A 12,044-nucleotide genomic window follows, 5' to 3' on the forward strand; every position below is an offset into this window, starting at 1 on the left:
AACCTGTCAATAAAAGTAGATGGTGGAAATGATAAAGATGATAAAATAACAGACAAGGACATGAAGACACTTATTTTATAAATATATACTATATATTCAAGACAGTAGAGGAAACCGTGAACATATGTAGAGAGAAATGGAAGATACAAAAATATCCAAATGGAACTTTTAGATATGGAAAAATATAATAATCTGAAGTAAAAAAATATACTGGATATGATTAACAGCACATTAGACATTACATAAGATCAGTGAACTTGAAGCTCGAAGATGGAACAAGTGAAACTAATCAAAATGAAGCACAGAGCATAAAAAGACTGAACAAAAAAAGAACAGAACTTCAATGAGCTGTGGGAAAATATAATGCAATGTAGCATTCATGTAATTGGAGACCCAGAAAGGAGAAAAAATGTGAGAGAAGACAGAAACAAAATTTAGTTAATAATGGCTGAAATTTCAAACAGTTGATAACCTGTAAACCACAGTTTTTCAATCTTTGCCCCATTGATATTCTGGGCCAGAAAATTCTTCATTATGGAGGGTATCCTGTACATTGTGGGACATGAAGCAGCGACTCTGGTCTCTATTCACTAGATGTCAATAGCACTGCATAGTGTGACAGCTAAAAAATTGCCCCAGACATGCCAAACATCTGTGGATGCAGATGGCAAAAACAAAAAACAAAAAACAAAAAACTGTCCCCAGTTGAGAGTCACTTCCATAAACCCATAGATCCAAGAAGCTCAATGAACCGCATGCAGAAGAAATGTAATGAAACCATACAATACATATCAAATTGTTGAAAGCCAGTGAAAAGAGAAAAAAGCAGACAGAAAACATAAAGATAAACAAAGGTAGAACTACAGCAGAGTTCTTTTCAGAAGTTTGAAGTCAATAGGTTGACAACAAAAGGAAAAGATGATCAACCTATAATTCTATACTCAGTTAAGATATAATAGCTTTCAAAAATGAAGGTAAACTTTACTTAACATAATGGGTATTTATGAAAAACCCAGAGGTAGATCAGGAATAAGACAAGGATGTTTGCTTTCACCACTCCTGTTCAACATTGTATACATAAATTCTAGCCAGAGCAATTAGACAAGAAAAATAAAGAAACAGCATCCAAATTGGAAAGGAGGAAATAAAAATGTTATCGGTGACATGATCCTATACAGTATATAGAAAATCCAGAGAATCCACAAACACACTGCTAGAGTTAATATATTAATTCAGCAAAGTTGCAAGATATAAGATCATAAGATCAGCATGCAAAAATCACTGTGTTCTTTAGACCATCAACGGATACTCTGAAATGGAAACAAACAAAAAAATTCCATTTACGGTAGCCCTCAGGAGAAAAAAAAAAGCCTGGGAATTTTAACCAAGGATGTGAAAGATTTTATACTGAAAACTATATTGCTGAAAGAAATTAAAGAATACCTAAGTTAATGGAAATTCATCTTGTGCTCATGGATTGGAAGATTTAAATTTATTTAGATGGCAGCACTGGCCAAGTCAATCTGATTTATATGGAATTGCAAAGGGTCCCAAATAGTCAAAAGTATTGAAAAAGAGCAAAACTAGAGGATTCAAATTTTGCAATTTCAAAATTTACTATAAAGCTACAGTAATTAAAACAGTATGGTACTGGTATAAGGATAGGCGTATGGAAAAGAATTGAGAGTGCAGAAATGAACTCTCAAGTTTAGGGTCAGTTGATTTTCAACAGGACCATTCAGTGGGGGAGAAAATAATCTCTTCAACAAATTATCCTGGAACATCTGGATATCCATATGCGAAAGAATGAAGGTACATTCCTATCTTGATATATATACAAAGATTAACTAAAAATGGATCAATGACCTAACTGAGTTAAAACTCTGAGTCTTGGCCGGGTGCTTTGGCTCATGCCTGTAATCCTAGCACTTTGGGATGCCAAGGTGGGTGGATCATCTGAGGTCAGGAGTTCGAGACCAGCCTGGACAACATGATGAAACCCTATCTCTACTAAAAATACAAAAATTAGCTGGGCATGGTGGCAGGCGCCTGTAATCCCAGCTACTCGGGAGGCTGAGGCAGGAGAATCGCTTGAACCCGGGAGGTGGAGGTTGCAGTGAGCTGAGATTGTGCCACTGTACTCTAGCCTGGGTGATAGAGCAGGACTCAGTCTCAAAAAAAAAAAAAAAAAAAAAAAAAAAAAAACCACAAAACCCAACTCTGAGTCTTCGAATAAAACATAGAGGTATGTCTTAATAAACTTGGATTTGGCCATGGATTCTTACATAAGGCAGGAAAAGCTCAAGCAACGAAAGAAAAGATAAGTAAATAGGACTTCATCAATGTTAAAAACTTCTGTGCTTCAAAGGACATTATCGAGAAAGTAAAACAGGAAATTTTTGCAAATCATGTATTGGATAAGGGTCTGCTATTCAAAATATGTAAGTAACTCTTACAACTCAACAACAGAAAGAACCCAACTAACAAATTGTCAAAGAACTTAAACAGACATTTCTCAAAAGAGAATGGTGTATAACAACCTGAGTTAGTCTTTTGAGTGGTATTTCATTGTGATTTTGAATTTCGAGTATGGTATTTCAAGCCACAACAAAATACTGCTTCATACCCAGTAGGTTGTCCACAATAAAAAAAGATAATAACAAGTTTTGGCAGGGATGTAGAGACATTGAAACTGTCTTAGATTGCTACTAGGACTGTACAATGGTGCAGCTGCCATGAAAGACAGTTTGGTGATTCCTCAAAAAGTTAAAAATAGAATTACCAGTTTTTTTGGGTATATACAGGAGTGGAATTGCTGGGTAATTTGGTACTCAAATACCTGTATACAGATGATCATAGCAGCAGTATTCATAATAGCCAAAAGTGCAAACAACCCAAATGAATTTGGTATTGGAATGTACATAAAATAGACTATTAATCATAAAAAGGAATGAAGAACCAATACATGCTATAATATAGATGAGCCTTGAAAACATTAAACCAAGTGAAAGAGGCCAGACATAAAAGATTACATAGTGTATGATTCAATTTATATGAAATATCCAGAATGGTTAAATCCATAGAGACAGAAAGCAGATCGGTGGTTGCCAACGTTTTGGGGGAGGGGAATGGGGAGTGACTGCTTAGTGGGTTCAAGGCTTTTTGGGGGGAATGACAAATATGTTGTGGAACTAGATGGAGCTGGTTGCACAATATTGTGAATGTATTAAATGTCACTCAGTTGTACATGTTAAACTGGTTAATTTTATGTGAATCTCATGTCAATACAAAAATAAGTAAATGTGAAGTAAAGAGTTTTCAAGGCTGGGTCTGGTGGCTCATGCCTGTAATCCCAACACTTTGGGAGGCTGAGATGGGCAGATCACTTGAGATCAGGAGTTCGAGACCAGGCTGGACAACATGTTGCAACCCCATCTCTACTAAAAATGCAAAAATTAGCCGGGTGTCATGGTGGGCATTTGTAATCCCAGCTGCTCAGAAGGCTGAAGCAGGAGAATCACTTGAACCCAGGAGACGGAGGTTGTAGTGAGCTAAGATTGTGCCACTACACTCCAGCCTGGGCCACAGAGTGAGACTTCATCTAGAAAATAAAAATAAATAAAAAATAAAACTTTTTCCAAATAAACAAAAGCAGGTAATTCATTGCCAACTGAACTGAACTATAGTAAATTTAAAGGAACTTCACATGAAAGGAAAATTATATAAGATGGAAATTTGGACCTCCATAAAGGAATGAAGAGTCCTGGAAGTGCTAAATATATGGGTAAATTTAAAGGACTTTTAAAAAATTTTAAAATCTCTTTAAAAGATCACTGAACTTCTAATTTTAGCCTCAACATGTGAAGAATCTGCAAGTTTTCACTCCTGTCCTTAACAATACAGTAATCTGACCAAACTGAAAATCAAAGACTGTTCTAGATCCATCAGAGATTTGAGGTACCAGTTCAAACTGCCATCCCCTAAACTAGAGAGACAGGTGAATGCAGAGAATCATAACCAAGATAACAAAAGATGCTTGGGCCATAAACTGGTAAAAACACTTCATTGGTAATGGATGAATTGCTGGAGGCTGAGTGTTTACTAGGGAGTCAAAAACTCCTCCCCAGTATTTTTTTTTTTTTTTTTTTTTTTTGAAATGGAGTCTCGCTGTGTCGCCCAGGCTGGAGTGCAGTGGCGCGATCTCGGCTCACTGCAAGTTCTGCCTCCCGGGTTCACGCCATTCTCCTGCCTCAGCCTCCCAAGTAGCTGGGACTACAGCGCCCACCACTACTCCCAGTTAATTTTTTTTTTGGTATTTTTAGTAGAGACGGGGTTTCACCGTGTTAGCCAGGATGGTCTCGATCTCCTGACCTCGTGATCCGCCTGTCTCGGCCTCCCAAAGTGCTGGGATTACAGGCTTGAGCCACTGCGCCTGGCCAAGTTTTTTTAAGTGATGCTAATTACAGCATTTGAAGGGGAGGATCTAACTCCACACAAAATGGAAGACTCTAAAATGTACCCATTAAACTGCTAAAAAACAAATTGAGTGGTGGGAATACAACAGAAGTCCAATTTAGATTCTGAGTGTTGTCACCATGTGATTACAGTCACACACACACTTTCAAGCTTATAGCTGAAGCTCCTGGAAGCTATTTCATACTCTGGTGCAAGGGCAAAAAAACAACGCAAGAAAGAATAAGTCCTGAATTATTGGCTTTATCACATCCACCCTCTCCAACCTAAAATGGCACAAAAGAAACAGTGACCACACCACCCTGCAGACGTTTTGGTGTAAAAGAGGTGATGATGAACTGGGGTGGGAACAGGTCATGAAGATCTGTCTAAAAAAATCCCATTCGGGTGAGTTTGTACACACCATCAAGCAGCGAGCCTCTCATCAATTAGGGTTAGGAAACCAAGGTTTGATTCTCAGGAAATCATAATTTCTTTCATTTACTCAATAAAATTTACAAAGTACCTACATATTATCAGCTTCCACTTGCAGTCATTTCTAGATAAAAAAGAAACGTGGTATCTCCAAGGGGCCACCAAGTTACCCCCAAGTCTACCACTGAAAGGACCTTTTTTGGAAATGGTTTCTTCTGTACCTCTGAAAGGGTAGCATCTTAAAGCTGAATCATCTTTAACCTGGAGGTCTAACATATTTAGTAATACTTGCTTTCCAGACATCCAACATTAAAAGATACAGTAAATTCTGAAGGTAGCTATGTTGCAAAATGTTTAAAGTTAAACAATTGTGCAGTATTCATTTATGCTTGAAATTCCCGGCCTAAACCAAGCTTGTGGCCACCAGCATTGACGTACTTGCCATCCAGAAGAGCTGACAGTGTCAATTTGATACCTGGCTTTAGGGTCTGAGCATATCCTAAACCTGTCTGGCTGGAGTTATTCACTTTAGCTGAGAAGCAGGTGTCAGGGTCAATCTGATACTTGGCTGCTATTCTGAAGTGCATGTTACTGTTTCCTGCTGTCCAGGCAAGATTGACAGCGGTCTCCAACTTGTTGTTCACCTTCTGGTAAACAGAGCTGCCAAACTCTGTCCCGTCTTTCACATTAGTGTGAAGCTGGAATTCATCAGTCTTGTAGCCAACTGCAAAGTTGCTCTGGTTCACTTGGGACTTTGCAGTCTCAAAATTTATCTGGGCCGTGCGCGGTGGCTCACGCCTGTAATCCCAGCACTTTAGGAGGCCGAGGTGGGCGGATCACGAGGTCAGGAGATCAAGACCATCCTGGCTAACATGGTGAAACCGTGTCTCTACTAAAAATACAAAAAAAAAAAAAAAATTAGCCAGGTGTGGTGGCGGGCGCCTGTAGTCCCAGTTACTAGGGAGGCTGAGGCAAGAGAATGGTGTCAACCTGGGAGGCAGAGCTTGCAGTGAGCCGAGATCGTGCCACTGCACTCCAATCTGGGTGACAGAGTGAGACTCCATCTCAAAAAAAAAAAATCATCTGGTAGCTGGCCAGCCAGGCCTCGTAACCTAGCACCAGAGCACCTGGATGGAAGGCCTAAGCAATGCCGAAATCCATGTCGCAGCCCAGGTTAATGTGCTTCCACTTGTACCCTGTGTTGATTTTAGCATTTTTTTTCCCCAGCGTTAGGTGAGAAAGATGAATCGAAGGTAAGCTTCGGTCCACGTGCAAGCTGAACTTCCACGGTAATCTCGGTGCCAAGTGTATTGTTGGTGTTCCATTTCTCCATAAACGTCAGGCCGTCCGTACTCAGTCCATCTGTACTTGGTTTCCAGACTGCCCATCACTTTGGTGGTCTCAGTGTTGGCTGAGGCTGAGCTTGTGAATTCCATTTCATTCTCAGATTTTGCTTTCAAATCAAGCTTTATTAAGCCAAATCCATAAACCTTGGTGAAGACATCCCTTTCAGTTTTGCCAAGATTGGCATTTGTGGGTGCCACAACCACCTTCTGCTTAGAGGCATTGGTGGCAGGCTCAGTGGCAGCTATGGCCTGTTGAGGTAGTTTTATTCTATTCCTGGTTTATTAATACATGTGAGGTATACATTGGTTTGGTCTGGAAAGGCAGGACAACTCGAAGCAGAGACTTATATGTAGGTCATAGGTGGATTCAAAGATTTTCTGATTGGCAGTTGGTTGAGAGTTAAGTTATTATCTAAAAGCTTGGAATCAATAGAAAGGAATATCTGAGTTAAGGGTTTGTGGAGACCAAGGTTCTTTCTATATAGATGAAGTCTCATAGGTGGCCACTGTTAGATGCAATAGATGACAATTGTTTCCTGTTCAGATCTTTAAAAGATTCTTCAGATCTCTCAGCTCATCTCTTTAGGATCAGAAAAAGGCCTGGAAAGGAAAGAGGATTCTTTACATAATGTAAAATTTCCCTTTTAAGAGATGGCTTTGCAGGGCCTTTTCAAAATATGTCCAATATATTTTGGGGTAAAATATTTTGATTTCATCCAGGGCCCGCTTTCTGTCATGTGATGCTATGCTGGAGTCGGGTTGGAATTTGATATCTTATTGATACAAAGAGTCTTTTTTGTCAGTTGTAAGATCTTTGTTTTAATGTTAATGCTGGTCAGTTGTTCCTGAATACCAAAGGGAGGAAAGTATAATGAGGCATGTCCAGACCCGACTTCCCATCGTGGCCTGAACTAGGTTTTCGGGTTTCTTTGGAGAAACCTTAGCTGAGAGGAGGGGTTCATCCAGTTGGTTGTAGGGCTTAGAATTTTATTATTGGATTACAAGGAGATGTGTAGGGTGAGGCATGGAGGAGGGAACATGGAGCTTTCATGACCTCTCTCTGGGCATGCCACCCTCCAGGGACCTCCATGTGTTCTTCTATCCCCAAGCTCCCAGCACCCATTCCTCTTGGGTTTCATGATGTCAGTATTCCTTCCCCTAGGGTATAGGGCAGGACTCTCTCTGGGGATTGTGACCCACAATCAGAAAGTGTAACTTGGGGCAGGTAAAAGGAGGGCAGGAGAAAGTCCCATAGATTCTCTTTTCTGAGGCTTGCTCTTGAGGCCTGACACACCTAATTATATAATGAAAGACTGTAACAAGGGCTATAGGAGTTAGAAGTCAGGAACCATGGACAAAAACAAATCTCTCTTGTGTGCGTGCTCTCTCTCTCGCTCTTTCTCTCTCTGTACACACACACACACACACACACACACACACACACACACACAGCATATCACCACAGATGCCTTTTATTTCTTGTCTGATCACTCTGGCTTGGATGCCATCTTGAAAAAAAGTGATGAGAATGGATATCCTTGCCTTGTTCCTGATCTTAGAGAGAAAGCTTTTAGTTTTTCACCACTGAGTATGTTGGTAGCTGTGGCCTTTTCATATATGGCCTTTATTGTGTCGAGGTACTTTTATTCTATTCCTAGTTTATTTAGTGTTTTTATCATGAACACATGTTGAATTTTGTCAGATGCTTTTTCTGTATCAATTGAGATGATCATGTGGGTTTTGTCCTTCATTGTGTTAATATGCTGTGTTATATGATTGATTTTTGTGTGTTGAACCATCTTTGCATTCCAGGAATAAATCCCCCTGGAATCATGATGTATAATCCTTTTAATACAGTGTTAAATTCAGTTTGTTAATATTTAGTTGATTTTTTTTATCAATATCCTGGGATATTGGTTTTAGTTTTCTTGCAGTATTTTTGGCTTTGATATGAGAATAAGGCCTCATAAATTGAGTTAGAAGTGTTCCCTTTTCTTTAATTATTTTGAAGTTTGAAGAGGATTGGTGTTAATTCTTTAAATTTGATAGAATTCTCCAGTGAAGTGATCTGGTTCTGGGCTTTTCTTTGTTGGGAAGTTTTTTGTGTTTTTTTTTTATTACTGATGGAGTCTCTTTCTTGGTGATAGGTCTGTCAGATTTTTAATTTCTTCGTGATTCAGTCATGGTAGATTGTGTGTTTCCAGAAATTTATTCATTTCTTCTAGGTTATCCAGTTTTTTGGCATATAATTGTTCATAGTTATCTCTTATGATTCTTTGTATTTCTGTGGCATTAATTGTAATATCGCCACTTTCATTTCTGAGTTACCTGACTTCTTTTTTCTAAGTTAACCTAGAATAGCTCATTTCTTGTGTTGCTGAATAATATCCTATTTTATGGGTGTATCATTTGTTTATTAATCTGTTTAAGGACATATTGGATTTTAGCCATTCCAATAGGTGTGTAGTGGTTTCTCATTTTTGTTTTCATTTGCGTTTCTTTAATGACATGATGTTTAAACATCTTGTCACTCGCTTATTTCCTATCTCTGTATCTTCTTTAATAAGTTGTCTATTTAGATCTTTTACTCACTTTTCATTGGGTAACTTATTTTCTTAGTGTTGAGTTTTAAGAATTCTTTGAATATTTTGGATACCAGTTCTTTATTAGATATGTGTTTTGCAAATTTTTTTTCAGTTTACGGCTGGTCATTGCATTGTCTGAACAATATTTTTCACAGAGCAGAAATTTTCAATTTTAATTCAATTTAATAAAGACCTACTAATCATTTTTTTCTCTCATGGATTATATATATATATATTTTGAGACAGAATCTTGCTCTATTGCTAGACTGGAGTGCAGTGGTGTGATATTGGCTCACTGAAACTTCTGCATCCAACTTCTGCAAGCAATTCTTGTGCTTCAGCCTCCCAGGTAGCTGGTACTACAGGCATGCACTACCATGCCTGGCTAGTTTTTTGTATTTTTAGTCGAGGTAGTGTTTTGCCATGTTGGCCAGGCTGGTCTCAAACTCCTGACCTCAAGAAATCCACCTGCCTCAGCCTCCCAAAGTGCAGGGATTATAGGTGTGAGCCACTGCACCCGGCCTGTCATGGATTTTGATATTGCATGTAAAAAGTCATTGCCAAACCCAATATCACCTAGATTTTCCCCCATGTTACCTTCTAGGAGTCATTATTTTTTAAGAAGCTATGCTTGCCACTTCATACTTGGTTCTATCTCTATTTTTTTTTTCCTTTGGTATCCAGTTTTCTCATTTTTAGTTTTATTTATGTAGTTATCATCTCGAGCACCAAGTATGTTTTAGTTTTATCCTATCAATGCAGCATGTATTTGGAATATAATTGGATTAAGTAAAATAAGTTCTCCCTTTGTACCCCTCACCTTATAATGAGGATACATACTGATAAATCCATTAAAAGTCAAAAATGTTGTAAATTGAACCATTGTAAGTTGGGGATCATCTCTACTTTTTTTGGGTATAAAGAAATACATTATCTATCCCAGAAATCTTCATAGCATTTATTCTCTAAAAATGGCCCTCAGAGCACAGAGAAATCTGTCATTTACCTAGTGCTTCTTGTTTGCTAGCATCATACTAATACACTTTATATACTTTGTCATTTAATCATGTTAATAGTTGTTGTCTATGATTTTTTTTTTTTTTTTTTTTTTTGAGACGGAGTCTCGCTGTGTTGCCCAGGCTGGAGTACAGTGGCTGGATCTCAGCTCACCGCAAGCCCCACCTCCCGGGTTTACGCCATTCTCCTGCCTCAGCCTCCCGAGTAGCTGGGACTACAGGCGCCCGCCACCTCGCCCGGCTAGTTTTTTGTATTTTTTAGTAGAGACGGGGTTTCACCGTGTTAGCCAGGATGGTCTCGATCTCCTGACCTCGTGATCCGCCCGTCTCGGCCTCCCAAAGTGCTGGGATTACAGGCTTGAGCCACTGCGCCCGGCCTGTCTATGATTTTATAACTTTGTTTCTATTACAAGTTGATAACTGACTTGATTCATCTCAAAATTTTACGTTTTTTGAAGCCTTAGTCCCCCCAGTAGTGTTAGGAACAGATAGAATATGCTATCTCTGGGGGCGGGGGGAGTCTTTTTCCTCAGTCCAGTGATCCACAGACTGAAACAATTAAAAAAAATAAAACAAAACTCGTACTTCTCTTAAGTACTGAAAAAATGTGTGTGGGGATTGTCTGTATTTTATTTGAAGTAAAACTAGTCTTTTTGCAGTCAAATTAAATCATAATGTAATTTTGATTCTAAAGGAATATTTATGTCCGGAATCAGAGTTTTGACTTTTGCAGGATGTCCTGTACTAAAAGCTGTCAATACATGGGGCACTTTGTATCCTTGAGGTTGCACTTTGATCCTTGCAGACAGTATTATCCAGGTTCATTGCTTCCACATTACATGTTTTAGAAGAATCTTATTACTAAATTAATTTTACTCTTGTAAATTAGAATCTTATTCCTAAATTAATTTTACTCTTGTTCTGAGAACATAGAGGGGCAAGACCTATTGAATCCTTGAGTTTGGAAAGTATTTCTGTGTAGTTTACTTCTTTTTTCTTTTATTTGAGATATAAACCTCCTTTCCTATCCCTCTTCTATCTTTTCTCCTTCCTTTTTTTTTTTTAATCTAAAAACATTTTCTTTGTAATTAAATTTGAACTTTTATTGTAATGTAGCTTCTTATTTGGGAACTTTTATTTTATAAATCTAGATATGATTTTGCTGATCACATTCATGTCTAGGATTTGTTTTTCTTTTCCTCACCTGAATATCCATATTTACCACATTGAACATCATCTCACAGTCAGCTAGGAGAATTGTTTTTTGGTGGCTCCAGAAGGTTGTACTGAATACCTTAGATTGCCAGCATGTACCCATTCCACTCCTATGATGAACTGAGAATCTTATTGCCTTTCTGTTACCACCTTAAAATTTTTACTAGGGTTTGAAGAGATGGTTGAGGGTAAAATCCTTAGTCTTTCTTAGCAAAATAACATTTTGTAACTGATTTAAATACATACTGTTTTAACCCATTTGTCTTTTTTTCACTTTTTTCCCCCTTCCCACAGATACCAGAGAAGAAAGGAAAAGAAGCAAATACTGGTTTTGGTGGGCCAGTTATTAGTTCTCTATATCATGAAGAAACCATCAGGTAATTTCTCTTCTGATCTTTGATAATAGAAATATATATGCCTCTGTGTGTGTGTGTGTGTGTGTGTGTGTGTGTGTGTGTGTGTGTGCGTGTATGTATGTGCTTATGTATGTGTATATATGTACTACATGTTTTTAATCCTGAACTCTTCAATTTGTGAAGCATTCCTTCTTAACATGAAACTGATTTGGTGGTATTTGCAAGCAGAACAATAAATGACAGGAAATAAGTTTTTAGGTGTATAATCTTTAAAATCAATTAAATGTCTGAACCAGTGCCAGAGAAGTGTCTGAATAAGTGATAATAATTACTTTTCATCAGTGTCTAATAACAGCTGTCTCATTCAGTGACTTTTCCCCACACAAGTAGTTGGTGGGACAAGATGTTGTATCTCAGTCTAAAGCTAAGGATTTTTGTGTTAATTTTCCTTAAAATACTACTATTTCTTTTAAAGATTTTAATTTTTTAATTTGTTTAATTAAAATTTAGTTTGCTCTAAATTAGAAGTCATTTTGGAGTATAAAATGATACAGCCACTGTGGAAAACGGAAATTTCCTTGGAAAGTTAAAATAGAATTACCATATTATCCACCAATTCTGCTTCTGGGTATGTATCCA

At 38.0% G+C, this 12,044-nt stretch overlaps 1 protein-coding gene and 1 pseudogene across 2 annotated transcripts in view; one reads left to right on the forward strand and one right to left on the reverse strand.

Moving 5' to 3' along the window:
- Positions 1 to 12,044, forward strand: part of ACBD6 (acyl-CoA binding domain containing 6) — a 205,966-nt gene that overhangs the window by 62,313 nt on the left and 131,609 nt on the right. For both annotated transcript variants that reach the window (XM_050766501.1, XM_050766511.1), the window contains one exon: positions 11,344 to 11,426. In XM_050766501.1, the coding sequence (XP_050622458.1) occupies positions 11,344 to 11,426 (83 nt within the window). The remainder of the gene's footprint in view (positions 1 to 11,343; positions 11,427 to 12,044) is intronic.
- Positions 5,953 to 7,133, reverse strand: LOC126951468 (voltage-dependent anion-selective channel protein 1-like; annotated as a pseudogene).

This window comes from Macaca thibetana, chromosome 1 (assembly GCF_024542745.1).
Source record: "Macaca thibetana thibetana isolate TM-01 chromosome 1, ASM2454274v1, whole genome shotgun sequence".
Taxonomy (NCBI): domain Eukaryota; kingdom Metazoa; phylum Chordata; class Mammalia; order Primates; family Cercopithecidae; genus Macaca; species Macaca thibetana.